At 45.3% G+C, this 13,858-nt stretch overlaps 1 protein-coding gene across 5 annotated transcripts in view; it reads right to left on the bottom strand.

Moving 5' to 3' along the window:
* LOC137418504 (tyrosine-protein phosphatase non-receptor type 13) overlaps window positions 1-13,858 on the bottom strand; it is a 240,305-nt gene that overhangs the window by 152,521 nt on the left and 73,926 nt on the right. For all 5 annotated transcript variants that reach the window (XM_068104581.2, XM_068104582.2, XM_068104580.2 and 2 more), the window contains exon 17: window positions 12,318-12,458. In XM_068104581.2, coding sequence (XP_067960682.2) covers window positions 12,318-12,458 — 141 coding nt within the window. The remainder of the gene's footprint in view (window positions 1-12,317; window positions 12,459-13,858) is intronic.

The following is a 13,858-nucleotide window of genomic DNA, read 5'->3' as shown; positions in this document are numbered from 1 at the left end:
CTATGCTACAACCCCTTCCTGGAAAACAGCTTGAATAATAGGGGACTCGTTCAACGTTTTGTTGATGCCAAGCTGCTGCGAGTGAAAGACCTCATGACAGAGTCTGGGAGCTGCCGGCTGAGTGCTGCCGCTGTGGCACAAAAAACCGGAATAAAATCTGTCAGGATCATCTCTCGGTTCCTTCAAGGGATATCCACAACGTATCGTAATACCTGCGAGGAACTTGGCCCTTCCCCCGAGGAAACAGCGGGTGACTTCCCCAAACTCCTAGTCTTCAGCCCGCCACTTAATCTGTCCCCTGGCCTGAACAGCCCTGATGATACTGCATTATCCCTTCCCGCCTTTCCAAAGAAAACTCTGTACAACGCGTACGTTAAAATTTTATACGCAAAAACATTTTCTGAGCACCCGAGGCTTCGATGGCGGGATGTTTTACCCCCAATACCACCCAATTGCCCCAATTGGCGAAGTTTTTATCTCTTGCCTACTCCAAAGTATGTTGGAGATATTCAATGGAAACTTGTACACTGGATTTTACCTTATAATGTTTTACTGAACCGGTTTTCTACTGCTAACTCTAATCTATGCCCTTTCTGTGCATCCATTGAAACCCTACCGCATATATACCTGGAGTGTGAACGATTGCAACCTCTTTTTACATTCCTTCAGGAACGCTTTGTGAAGCTTGGTTCCCTCTTCAATTACAATGTTTTTATTTATGGTGTTTTAGGACCGTCTTCCCTTAGGAATGTGGTTTTAATGAATTTTTTAATTGGCCAGGCCAAGTTTGCAATTTATAAATCCAGGAAGAAAAAAATGGGAAACGCTTCTGACTCGTCATGTGATGTACTGCTCACCCTTAAGGCTCTTGTAAATGCAAGACTAAAGCTAGAGTACCGGTTTTTTAAAATGAACAAGAATTTAACATGTTTTAAAGAAAAGTGGGGTTTTAATGATGTCATATGCACACTTGATGATGATGACTTGAAAATAACCTTTCCTTGAGACCATTTTATTGTGTTTTGTTTCTTTGTGACTGAACATAACTGATTTTTTGTACTCTTGTAATAAAAGGAAGAAACAGTCAGTCTCTCTCTCTCTCTCTCTCTCTCTCTCTCTCTCTCTCTCTCTCTCTCTCTCTCGCCCCCTGCTGGCCGTTTGTGTGTTGGGCGTGGCAAGATGGCGGCTGTGCATGTGTGGATAGGTGCGAGCTGCTCCGACCTTCGATCTTTCTACCCCCTTTTGGTCGTTCTTTTCACCTTTTTCTTTTCCATTTTTGTTTATCCTCACATTGTCTATTCTCTGTCTGCCCCCACCACTCCATTTTCATCAAACCCGGTACAACCCTCATCCTCCCCTCCCATTTTCCTCCCCCCCAACTCCCAGTTCCCTGCCCATTCTCCCCGCCCGGTCTCCCCTTCCTCCGACCGTTCCCCCCTTCCCCCACTCGTTCCCCTCATACCCCCCCCCCCCCCCCGCCTCCATTGCACTCTTCACTTGTGTTGCTATCTCTATTTCATTTTTTTCTCCACTTTCGTTTTTCTTCAGACAGAAAGAGAGAGGAGAGCCCACGCCTTTCGGTGAGATCGAGGGGCGAGTCCATCGGCACTCTGACGGGTTGTGGTTTCTCACCCTTTTCGTCATTGAGAGGTGTGTTTACTCGCGATCGTTTTGCTCATCCTGGTGTATGCCGAGTAGCGCTTATTCGTTTTTTCCCTACTTGTACAGAAAGCTGTACCTCCTGCCCCTCCACCCTCCCCAAATCCAACTCGGCTTAGGCCAAGGGTTTTTCTGATCGTAATAATGTCGGCACGTGCGTTCCCCCTAACGAGGTCAGCGTGGAAGACATCGTTATTGTGGTGGGTAATAAAATCGGGCCTGAGAAAATCCGTGCAACTTCAGGGTTGAATAAATGGCTGTTTATATTCGTTGCTGAAGAGCAGCTTGTACATGAAATTGTTGCGACCGGTTTGTCTACCGAAAATGGACACTTTGTCCTGGTTTCCCCACTGAACACCCCAGCCGTGAAAGTCATGATATCAAATTGTCCCCCATTCCTGAAAAATGATTTAATTTTAAAAGAGCTTTCTTGGTGTCGCAGATCACGATGTTATCTTTGGGGTGTCGCAACGAGCAGGCCAAACATATCATGTACTTCCGGCGGCAGGCATACATTGTGTTTCCTGCATCCAATGTGGACAAGGTGCTCAACATGGTATTTACGTTTCGTGTGGATAATCAGGATTACCAGGTATATGCGTCCACGGAAACGTTAAAATGGCTCCAGAATCCATCCGCATGTCAATCAATATACATGGTGCAGCTGTGCAAATGGCTGACTGTCTCTTGCGAGGCTGGGCAGAATCTATGTCAACAGTGACTCTTTAAACGTTGTGGGCTACGCTGATGTAGCCCCGAGCGGTTTTTCGGACCACCATATGGCCATCCTTCGTATCCTTTCTCCGACCCAAAATCGCGGTGCCACTTGCTGGACTTTCAATGTGAGTCCCTTGCAAGACGACGCATTTATTGATGCTTTCCGGGCCTTTTGGGAAGTTCTAAAGTTGCAGAAGCCTTCCTTCTCTTGCCTCGGGCAATGGTGGGATAACGCTAAGACCCAGATTAGGTCCTTTTGCGAAGCACTACAATTTTTGCTAATGCACTTTTGCGTTTGAAGCACTTTTGCTAATGAAGAATAAAACAGCACTACAATCTCTCATGGCCAAAGAGATCTTGTCTTTGCAATCAAACCTTCCAGCCCCCAGCGCTGAAAGGACTTGTTCTTTAATTGTGAAGAAGAAAGCCCTCCTTGCTGAGCTCTGTGTGAAGTGGGCTCAAGGGACTCTAATAAGACTACGAATGGATAACCTGTGTTTCATTGATACCTCTTCGAAATTCATCTTTGGTTTGGAACTGCGAGCGAAGAGAAACCAGCAAATAACTTCGCTGTGCACACAAGGAGGTCGAACGACTCAGGACCAAAACCATATCAGAACTTTGGTCAAAGAATATTTTTCTGATTTGTATTGTGCCAGGAACACAAAAAATGATGTGATTCTTTCCTTGACTGCTTCTCTGCCAACCCTATCTGAGTCTGCACGGCAGCAACTGGACGAGGAAGTTACCTTAGGGGAACTCTTTGCCACTTTGCAAACTTTGCCCACAGGCAAGGCTTCGGGGCTGGATGGAATCCCTGCGGAGGTCTATAAGGCCTTCTGGGACCAACTGGGACCCGAACTGCTCGGCCTCTTAATCAAGGGCCTGCTTTCAGGCTTATTACCACTGTGTTGTCGTAGGGCTGTACTTGCCCTTAAACCCAAGAAGGGAGACAACTGCAACAACTTAGGAATTGGCGTCCAATTTCCCTCCTTTGCACGGACTATGAAATTATCTCAAAAACTCTTGCAAACCGCCTCAAGCCTGTCATCGGGGATATTGTACACCCCGATCAATCCTATTGTATCCCGAAAATAACAATACATGATTGCATTTTTATTGTGCGTGACGTGATTGACATTTGTACCGCGGAACAAAGAAATGTTGGTCTAGTGTTTTTAGACCAAGAAAAGGCTTTTGATACTATTGATCATTTTTACCTCTTTGCTGTTTTAGCGGGGTTTGGTTTTGGAGAAACTTTCATCGGTCACATCAAATTATTGTATTATAATATTTTTAGCCTGCTTAAGGTGAATAATATTTTAAGTCAGCCTTTCTCTGTGACTCGGGGTATTCGCCAAGGGTGCCCTTTGTCCAGCGTTCTTTATTCCCTCTCCGTTGAGCCTCTTCTGAATCGTTTGTGCACTGCTTCGTGGTTTTTGGCCTCTGCCATCGGCCAATCTGGTAAAGACCATTGCTTATGCGGATGACCTCTGCACGTTTGTTCATTCTGATGAAGATATCTGTGCCTTGGTCGAGTCCACAAATGAGTTTACCTTGGCTAGCTCCGTAAAGGTCAACTGGCAGAAGACCAAAGCTCTTTACTTAGGTCCACGGAATGGTATCCCCCTGGGATACGTTACCTTGGGGTCTTTCTCAGCACTCAGGATTTTACTTCTAAAAACTGGGAATCACTGATTACTAAGACTGAGCAGCGGCTGCAAAAATGGAGGGGACTATTGAGACAGCTTTCCTATCGAGGTCGTACCCTGGTCATCAATAACCTCATGGCATCGATGCTGTGACATAGGCTCTACAGGCCCCAGGTTCTATTCTTAAAAAGCTCCAAAGTATTTTTATCAATTTTTTGGGGGGATGGGAAGCACTGGCTCCGGCCCGGCATACTAAGTCTGCCCTTCGCTGAAGGTGGACAGGGATTGATAGATGTAACAAGTAAAGTGATGGCTTTTCGCCTCCTTGCATTACGAAGGCTGGTGTATTCCGACGTTCCATGGAAAGCCTTCGCTCACTGCTTGCTCAGGCAAGCTGGGAGACTTGGTTTTGGTGACGAACTCTTTCTTCTTGACACAGCGAGGGTTGACATAACATCGATCACCTTGTTTTACAGAAGCATGCTGGAGGCATGGCGGACAGTTGCTGTTTGCCGTGACACCAGTGCCGACACTCTCCAAATGTTTTTAAATGAACCAATTATTTTTAATCCCTTTTTTAAAGGGGTCTGTAGTGACCGTTCTTTTGTGCAAAAGTTATTGGTGTCAACTTTACTTTACATATAGATGGAAGCTAGCTGCTAATGTCGCCGTGGCCACTGGTGTGAGGTCCATCAGAGTTATTGGAAGGATTTTCTCTATGATTTCACGAGCTTTTAAACTAACTGGGCTAAAGTGTGATCCAGAGATTGAGGCTGCCCTCCCTCTGTCCCAATGTCCTTTTCCTCGTCTTTTAATTTCGTTTCAGGGTTTTATCTCCTTTAACTCGACGGAGAAATCCTCGGTGTGTAGTCTAAATGTTAACACTCATTCCTGGCAGATCTGCGGAGCCACAAACTCATTGGAAAGTGCTGCTTCAAGCTGGCCATTCCGCAACAATTAAATGGCACGTGATGTATAAGGAGCCAATCGTCAAGCGCTCTAGGGATTTACAATGGCGGCTGGCGCACTACATCTTGCCTTGCAATATTCTGTCCCATCACATGTGTTCCGATAATTCAGAATTGTGCCCCTTTTGCGATGCCCCTGAAACCATTTTTCATGCTTTTATTGAGCATTCGAGATTGTCCTCCCTTTTAAAAATTTTATTACGTGTGACTCAGGGGCTCGGTTTGATTTTTACACATTGTGTTTTTGCGGGTATGGTTTTAATATTTCTCACCTATGTAAAAATGAATGTTTTTTAGAGAACTTCTTGTGCTCCGAAGCAAAACTTGCCATTTATTTATCAAGGAAACGGAAATTGCAGAACATTGATATTTTAGCTGATGACGTTTAAAAAATATTTAAAGCGTCGGTTACATCTCGTGTCCATTTTGAGTTTGTAACCCATGATTCTGCTGTCTTCGAAAAACAATGGTGTACCAGACAATCTTTATGTAGCTTGGTCAATGGTGTTCTTGTAATTAATTTATAATCTGGAATCTTTGCTTCTATGTTACCCCATCCACCATGCTCTTTCTCCGCGTGTGTTGCATGTATTTTTTATTTTGAAATGTAAGCCATAACTCTTTCGTTTGGACATAATTGTCTGTAATCATATTGAATGATTCCTTGCAATAAAGAGGAGCAAAAAACAAACAAAAAAAATATCTCTCTCGCCCCCTGCTGGTCATTGGCGAGTCGTGGGTGGGTGTGGCATAATGGTGGCTGTGTGTGGAGCTGTGAGTACTGTGTTGTGTTGGTGTCTCTCCTATCCCCGTTTCACTCCCTTTGTGTCCTTGTACGTGTTTGTGAAGTTTTCCCAGAGGGAGAGAGAGAGACAGAGAGACAGACAGAGAGACAGACAGAGAGACAGACAGAGAGACAGACAGACAGACAGAGAGACAGACAGAGAGACAGACAGAGAGACAGACAGACAGACAGACAGAGAGAGAGAGAGAGCATGCTTGGTGAGTTTGTGTGTGAGGCCTAAAGAACCTTGTGTTCTTCGGGCCTGTGCTCTGCTTGCTGTGTTTCTCATTATAGTCGGCTATCGGCTTTTCATTTATTTTTACCTTACTTTTACCTTCGCCTGCAGGTTTTGCTCGCGACAGGTTCTCTTTTGTTTTGTTTTGAAACCGTTTCTTTAGTTTCATTTATTTATAGCTATGGTGAACGTTCGTTTGCACAATAGCAGGTATGAGTCATTGACTTGTAAACACAGGCTTATTGCTTGACGGAGTGAGTGTCGAGGACGTGGTAACCAGTATTGGTAACCTTGTCGGCCTGGATAATGTCCTCGCCACCTCCAGAATGAACCACAGGATCGTGGATTTTGTATCAAAGGAAAGCCTTGTTAATGAGGTGGTAGAACACGGTCTGTCCGTACCCCAGGGCATTTACATCAGTGTTAGTCCGATGGACACACCGGCGGTTCGAATCATTTTGTCGAATTTACCGCCCTTTATAAAAAGCGAGCACATTGTCTCTTCACTTAATAGGTTCAGCACCGTCGTGTCCCGGATATCCATGATATGCGACTTCGAGCAGACCCCTCGCTCCAACACATCATGACCTTCCGGCATCATTGTTATATTATCCTCAAAGACAATGCTCAGATGGTTAATGTGACCATAACGCTGTTGCTAAATGGTCATAACTATCAAATATATGTGTCGACCGAAACGACAACCTGTTTCATTTGCGGGCAACACGGACATGTTAAAGGTGCCTGCACGAAGGTAACTGTCCCCGTGAGAACAACCGAGCAGACAGAACCTGGTAATGCTGCGGACAATCAGCCGTCCACATTGGCAGCAGCAGTGAGAGATACCTGTATGAAGGTAACTGTCCCCAAGGGCATGCCGAAGCAGGCGGCACCTGGTGATGCTGTGGACAATCAGCCGTTGACATCAACAACAGCAGTGAGAGATACTTGTACGAAGGTAACTGTCCCCGTGGGCATGCCGAAGCAGGCGGCATCTGGTGATGCTGTGGACAATCAGCCGTCCACATCAACAACAGCAGTGAGAGATACCTGTACGAAGGTAACTGTCCCCGTGGGCATGCTGAAGCAGGCGGCACCTGGTGATGCTGTGGACAATCAGCTGTCAACATCAACAGCAGCAGTGAGAGATACCTCCGTGGATGACGGAGGTTTCGCTGTTGTTACTGCTCGGAAGAAGCACAAACGGCCAAATGATAATAACGAAGCAGCAACAACGGATTGAAAAAAGATTGTGTTGACCGGAAACGACAGCGGACCCCTCACCGAGGTGGCTCCTTGTGCTACCGGCATAACCTTGCACAATAGATTTGCATCTCTAACTCCTGATGATGACAAAGAATTTATGAATCAGAGTGAAAGAGCTGCTTGTGATGACAATAATGGACCTGCAGCTCCTTTAACTGCTGAGGTCAACGATGAGCCCATTTTAGCCTGTCTCTGCGGGGAGTGAGGCACCTGAAGAGATCGTGCCTCAGAATGTCCCGGGCTGTGCGGACATGGAATGTATAGTTTCTGTCTCTGCGGGGAGTGAGGCACCTGAGGAGGTCATCCCTCAAAATATCCGGGGCTGTGCGGACATGGAATGTACAGTTTCTGTCTGTGCAGGGCGTGAGGCACCTGAGGAGGTCGTGCCTCAGAATGCCCCGGGCTGTGCGGACATGGAATGCGCAGTTTCTGTCTCAGCCGGGCATGGCACACCTGAGGAGGGTTGTGCCTCAGGATGTCCCAGGCTGTGCTCTCATTACATGTACAAGTTCTGTCGTTGAAATGCCCCATATAATTCCGGAGCGTGGCATGACCATAGTGGGTCATGAAGAGGTAAATCTTGCAGCCCCTGTACCATCTTTGTCTGATTTGCAGACGCCTCCAAAACCTGAAGACATTCAAGGGATGGCACATGCATCATCTGCTGCTGCAGTTCAGCCTGCTTTACCATTGCAAGGTGAGACTCACGCTGATCAATTGAATTGAACTATGACTCCGATGGAGCCTCATCCCTCACTTCTGGCATCAGCATTGAGGCTTGGAACGAATCGTTGTTGTCTCATGAGCCGGAGGGTGATCCGAGCATCACACCCGCAGAAATTCTAAAATTCCTGAAGGACACTTTTCGGAAGAGGTGAGTAAAGGTGAAAGATTTCTTTTCAGACCGAACAATCTTCATAACCTCCGCGAAATATCTCGTTCTGAAGTCAAGCCAGCTCGGGAGTTGGGGAACAAGAAGTATACCGCCTTAAGAAGTACATCATCAAAGCGAAGGAAGAGCTACAAGTAGACCAACCTTCCGCTATATAACCCCTTCTCCTTCTTCTTCACATAACCTTTTCTGTAGCTACCCTGAATATCAATGGGGGGCAGTCCCCATTGCGCAAGACCCAGGTCAAATTTCTCACTGAGGAAAAGCATATTGACATCTTGTTTTTACAGGAGACGAGATGCAGCCCTTCTAGTGAAAGCCAGTGGCGAAGGTTGATGAACGGCCGATGGTTTTTCAGCAGCTTGGCTTGCCCTCGACCCGGGGTAGCTATATTCTTGTCATCTTCTTTCCTCCAAACTGACATTGTTTTTGAAGACATAATTAAGGGGTACCTAATTTGTGTCTCTTTCACCTACAATGGTTATAAGCACACACGTTTTAATGTCTACTCACCCAGTGACAGCACTGACAGGGTCACTTTCTTCACACAGTTTGAAACATCACTCAAGCACGTAGATTTTAATAGTCTTGTTTGCTTGGGTGGGGATTTTAATTGTACTCTAGACTCTGCCATGGACTGGAACGGTGAAGAACCTCATCCAGCTCGTACAGTCGTCGGACTTGACGTGGCAAGGGTTTTATCTAAATTTTATTTCGTTGATGCGTGGAGACTTCACAACCCCCTCATACACCAATATAAATGGTGTCGCTATCTTGACGGTCGGCTTTCCTTCGCTAGGCTAGATCGTGTTTACATAAATAGTAATTTTCTTAACATGATGGGCAATGTGCAAATTGTACCAATTGCTTTCTCCGATCATCACATGATCACCTTTTCTCTTCTTTCTCCAATACAGAACTATGGAGCTGCACATTGGATATTTAATGTGGACCTTTTAGAGGATCAAGCTTTCCTTGAAGCTTTCCGGGCCTTCTGGGGCACACTGCTTTTGTGGAAGCCTTCCTTTTCTTCCCTCAATCAATGGTGAGATAATGCCAAGGCGCAAATTAAAACCTTTTGTCAGCAGTATACAGTCACGTGAAAAAGTAAGTACACTCCACGTAAAGTTTTGACTTTTTCAACATATTTCAACATACAGCTATTTGATCTTCATTTAAACAATATTGATAGATAAAGGTGATATAATATAACAAATATGATGAAACATTTACATTTTGTAGTCCATTGTATAACTTAAATAAACATAAATGCAAATTTCGCATGTGGAAACAGTAAGTACACCCCGACATTTATCACTACTTCAAATACCTAAAATTAGAATCAGGTGCACCAGCTTAGGTGCAAATCATTAGAACATCATTAGAGAGGATCTTGGAGGAACCTGTCTTATTTAAACCTCAGACATTTCGTTTGGTTTGCTCTTTGTTGTTTGAAGTGTGTGGCGTCACCATGCCTGGATCAAAAGAGCTCTCTGAGGCCTTCAGAGAGAAGGTTATAGATGCTTACGAGTCTGGGAAGGGATTTAAAAAGATCTCCAAACAATTTGAAATCAATCATTCGCCTGTCCGGAAGATCATCTACAAGTGGAGAAGATTCCAAACAACTGCCAACTTGTTCAGGCCAGGCCGCCCCAGCAAGTTCAGCCCGAGAGCAGACCGCAAGATGCTGAAAGAAGTCTCTAAGAACCCCATAATGTCATCAAGGGACCTACAGGTAGCTCTTGCCACTGTTGATGTCAAAGTGCACGAGTCTACCATTAGAAAGAGGCTGCACAAATTTGATCTACATGGGAGGTGTGCCAGGAGGAAACCTTTGCTGTCCAGAAAGAACATCAGGGCAAGACTAAAGTTTGCCAATGAACACCTCGGCAAAGACCAGCACTTCTGGAACAATGTGCTCTGGACAGATGAGTCAAAGGTAGAGCTATTTGGCCACAGTACCAGAAGACATGTTTGGCAAAAACCAAAGACAGCATTTGACCACAAGAACCTGATACCAACTGTAAAGCATGGTGGTGGAAATATTATGGTTTGGGGCAGCTTTGCTGCATCAGGCCCTGGGCAGCTCACCGTCATAGAATCCACCAGGAATTCTTCATTGTACCAGAGGGTGCTTGAGGATAATGTGAGGCCATCTGTCGGAAAGTTGAAGCTCAACCGAAGGTGGACCTTGCAACATGACAATGACCCTAAACATACCAGTAAATCCACCAAGGAATGGCTGAAAAGAAAGAAATGGACGTTTCTGGAATGGCCAAGTCAAAGCCTGGATTTAAATCCCATCGAAATGTTGTGGGGGGATTTGAAACGAGCTGTGCATGCAAGAAACCCCTCAAACATTGCACAGCTGAAAGAATTCTGCATGGAGGAGTGGGCAAAAAATTCGAGAGGGGGGGAGGGAGAAGTATAAAACACAAGGACACCAAGGACTTCCAGGACAGAAGTTGGTATTTCAAAAAAGTGGATTTGGGGTGAAATTAGCGGAGGTAGAAAAGATCAAGGTTTTGGATGTGGGAAGATAAGAGATGGTGGTGAACAGCTGTTTTAAAGACCTGGAGGGTGGAGTGGGATTGAAGAGAGTGAGGGAGTTTGTTCCAGAGGTGGGAGAAAAGAGGAGTGAAGGAGTGAAGGTGACCAGAGAGTCTTGATTTTGGCAGTTTATCTCGTTCTGTCATCTGCTCTCTCGAAAAAAGAAATGTTGGCTTTGTGTTCCTAGATCAAGAAAAAGCCTTCGATGCCATTGGTCATTTTTATCTTTTCTCTGTTTTACGGGGGTTTGGTTTTGGGGAAATTTTTTGTCTCTCATACAGCTACTGTATAATAACACTTTTAGTCTACAAAAGTTAACAACGTTTTATGTCAGCCTTTCCCAGCTAGTGGAGGCATTTGTCATGGTTGCCCTCTTTCCGGCCTCTTGTACTCCCTCGCGATTGATCCTTTGCTCGTTCGGTTGCGTGCACGTCTTCTTGGTTTCCTTCCCCCAACCAGAGGCGAACCCGTTTAAGGTGATTGCTTATGCAGACGATCTTTGTGCAATCGTTCACTCAGGTGAGGACCTCTTGGCCTTGGTTCAATGCGTCCATGAATTCAATTTGGCAAGTTCCACAAAAGCGAATTGGAAAAAGAGCAAACTCTCTATCTTGGTCCGCAAAATGGCGCCACTCCTCCGACTCTACCCGAGCAACTCGAATGGGCACGAGATTGGTTTCTTTATCTAGGTGTCTTTCTTGGTACCGAAAACTTCATTTTGAAAAACTGGGAATCTCTAATGATTAAAACTGAGAGGCGGCTGCTGAAATGGAAGGGCTTACTCTGTCAACTCTCCTATCGGGGCCGAACCCTCGTTATAAACAACCTCGCAGCATCAATACTTTGGCACGTTTTTATGGCACTGTAGCCCCCGGATTTTATTCTTTAAAAAACTACAATCTATTTTTAAATCCTCCCACTGAATGAGAAGCCACAAAATATTTTTTCTTTAAATAATGTAAATAAATATATTTCCCCATTTTAATGTTGACACCCTTGGGATATGCCCGGGCCTGCCACAATGGTTCATTCACATTCCTCCCCCCATTCCCCTAATTATATTGAATCGTTTTGATGGATAAAATTGGCCTGGTGTTGATGTGGCCTGGTCTAGTTTCCTTGTGTAATGCTGTGTGTGTGCTGTATCGTGTTCTAGGAACTCTAGTTGGTGTTGTTCTTGTTCTTCTTCTTCTTGTTGGTGTTGTGACTTAACAGCAAATGTGACCTTTTCCAAGCACAAACACATTAATATACTGGTCCGTAACAATATCCACGAGTGTAGAATATTCTATATCGAGTGGTTTACCATCTCTTCAAATCTTATATATTCATTGGTTTTCATATGTGGAATCTTATACATCCACTGGTTGAACATCTCTTCAGAATCATGTTATGCTTCTTTAGATCAAGATGGCATTTTGCACGAAGCAGTAGTACCCCCACGTCAGCACACAAAACCCATGACCTTGCAAGATTAACTATCGGTGATTCAACAGAAAGACAACGGTTCAGAGGTGAGAGAATTCTCCCGCAGGGTCACTGCTACTCAAGATGGTGAATAAAATGATATTTTCAGGTAACAGCGAAGACCTACCGCAAGCATGGACGGGGTCCTTCAGCAGGTGTACAAACATCATGATTCTCTGGGGTCTGGGAGAAGATGTCCCATTCCCATTGACTCCACAAGTTGACGACAATGCACCATCCAAGCTTATCTTCCTCACAAAATTGCACTCTGCAAGATACCAGCAATGGCTGAAAAAATACAGGGGAACACCTCAATGCTACAAACTAGAACCTCCCTCTGTCAATTAGCTCAAAGCAGGAAGGAGAGAAGGTCGGAGAAATTTATATCCGGAAGTCACTAGGCTTACTATGTAGGGATGGCACGGACTCTGCATAGGTTTAATACACAACAAATCCTTTAAAAGAAAATCTGTCATGATAAACTTAACCTATAAAAGTACCTACTACGGTAGTCGTATGCGGAGGATTTCACATCCAATAACATTAAACATTTGGACAACATCAGTAACTTCAAAAAAAAATGACCGAATCAGAATATCCAAATTGTAAATCTTCTTATTCTTGTTTTCAGACAGGATAACTTGAAATTGTTTTAATCTAATTACTTGGTTTAAACACGAATCTACTGCATTTTATAGTGGGAAGGTCCATGGCTAAACAACATTTTCATAACTTGAAAGTATTCCACGAAAAACAGGTACAGCTACCAACTAAGCATTGGAATATGAAAGGAAACGATGGGTGGGCGGGAGCACGCCTGTCAATCAGGAAAGGTGGGGGCAGGGCTATGGCAACACAATTGCCCAAGGGCCAACCACACGTAAAGGGGTGTGGTTAACTGCTTAAAATGACTTGCAGTCTGACAGTAGCAACAACAGAAAACCACTTTTAAGAACAGTTGTAGTTAATGGTGGAATATTACATGCAGACTATGGTAACGACCATTGCTGCCAGGCGTTCAATATTATATATGTATATGAAGAGGATTGTAAACAACTCATTGGTATATGTGGGAAAATTACACGCCCAGACTGGGAATCAAACCGAAACTGAAGAATCGAAGATGTCAGAGCGCTGATAGGGCTCACCAGAGGACCGAAGATGGCAGAGCGCTGATAGGGCTCACCAGAGGACCGAAGATGGCAGAGCGCTGATAGGGCTCACCAGAGGACCGAAGATGGCAGAGCGCTGATAGGGCTCACCAGAGGACCGAAGATGGCAGAGCGCTGATAGGGCTCACCAGAGGACCGAAGATGGCAGAGCGCTGATAGGGCTCACCAGAGGACCGAAGATGGCAGAGCGCTGATAGGGCTCACCAGAGGACCGAAGATGGCAGAGCGCTGATAGGGCTCACCAGAGGACCGAAGATGGCAGAGCGCTGATAGGGCTCACCAGAGCACCTAAGATGGCAGAGCGCTGATAGGGCTCACCAGAGGACCTAAGATGGCAGAGCGCTGATAGGGCTCACCAGAGGACTGAAGATGGCAGAGCGCTGATAGGGCTCACCAGAGCACCTAAGATGGCAGAGCGCTGAAAGGGCTCACCAGAGGACCGAAGATGGCAGAGCGCTGATAGGGCTCACCAGAGGACCGAAGATGGCAGAGCGCT

This window comes from Myxine glutinosa, chromosome 8 (assembly GCF_964187855.1).
Source record: "Myxine glutinosa chromosome 8, kmMyxGlut1.1, whole genome shotgun sequence".
Lineage (NCBI taxonomy): Eukaryota > Metazoa > Chordata > Myxini > Myxiniformes > Myxinidae > Myxine > Myxine glutinosa.
The sequence above is the reverse complement of the archived record's forward strand: the minus strand, read 5'-3'. Positions and strand labels throughout refer to the sequence as shown.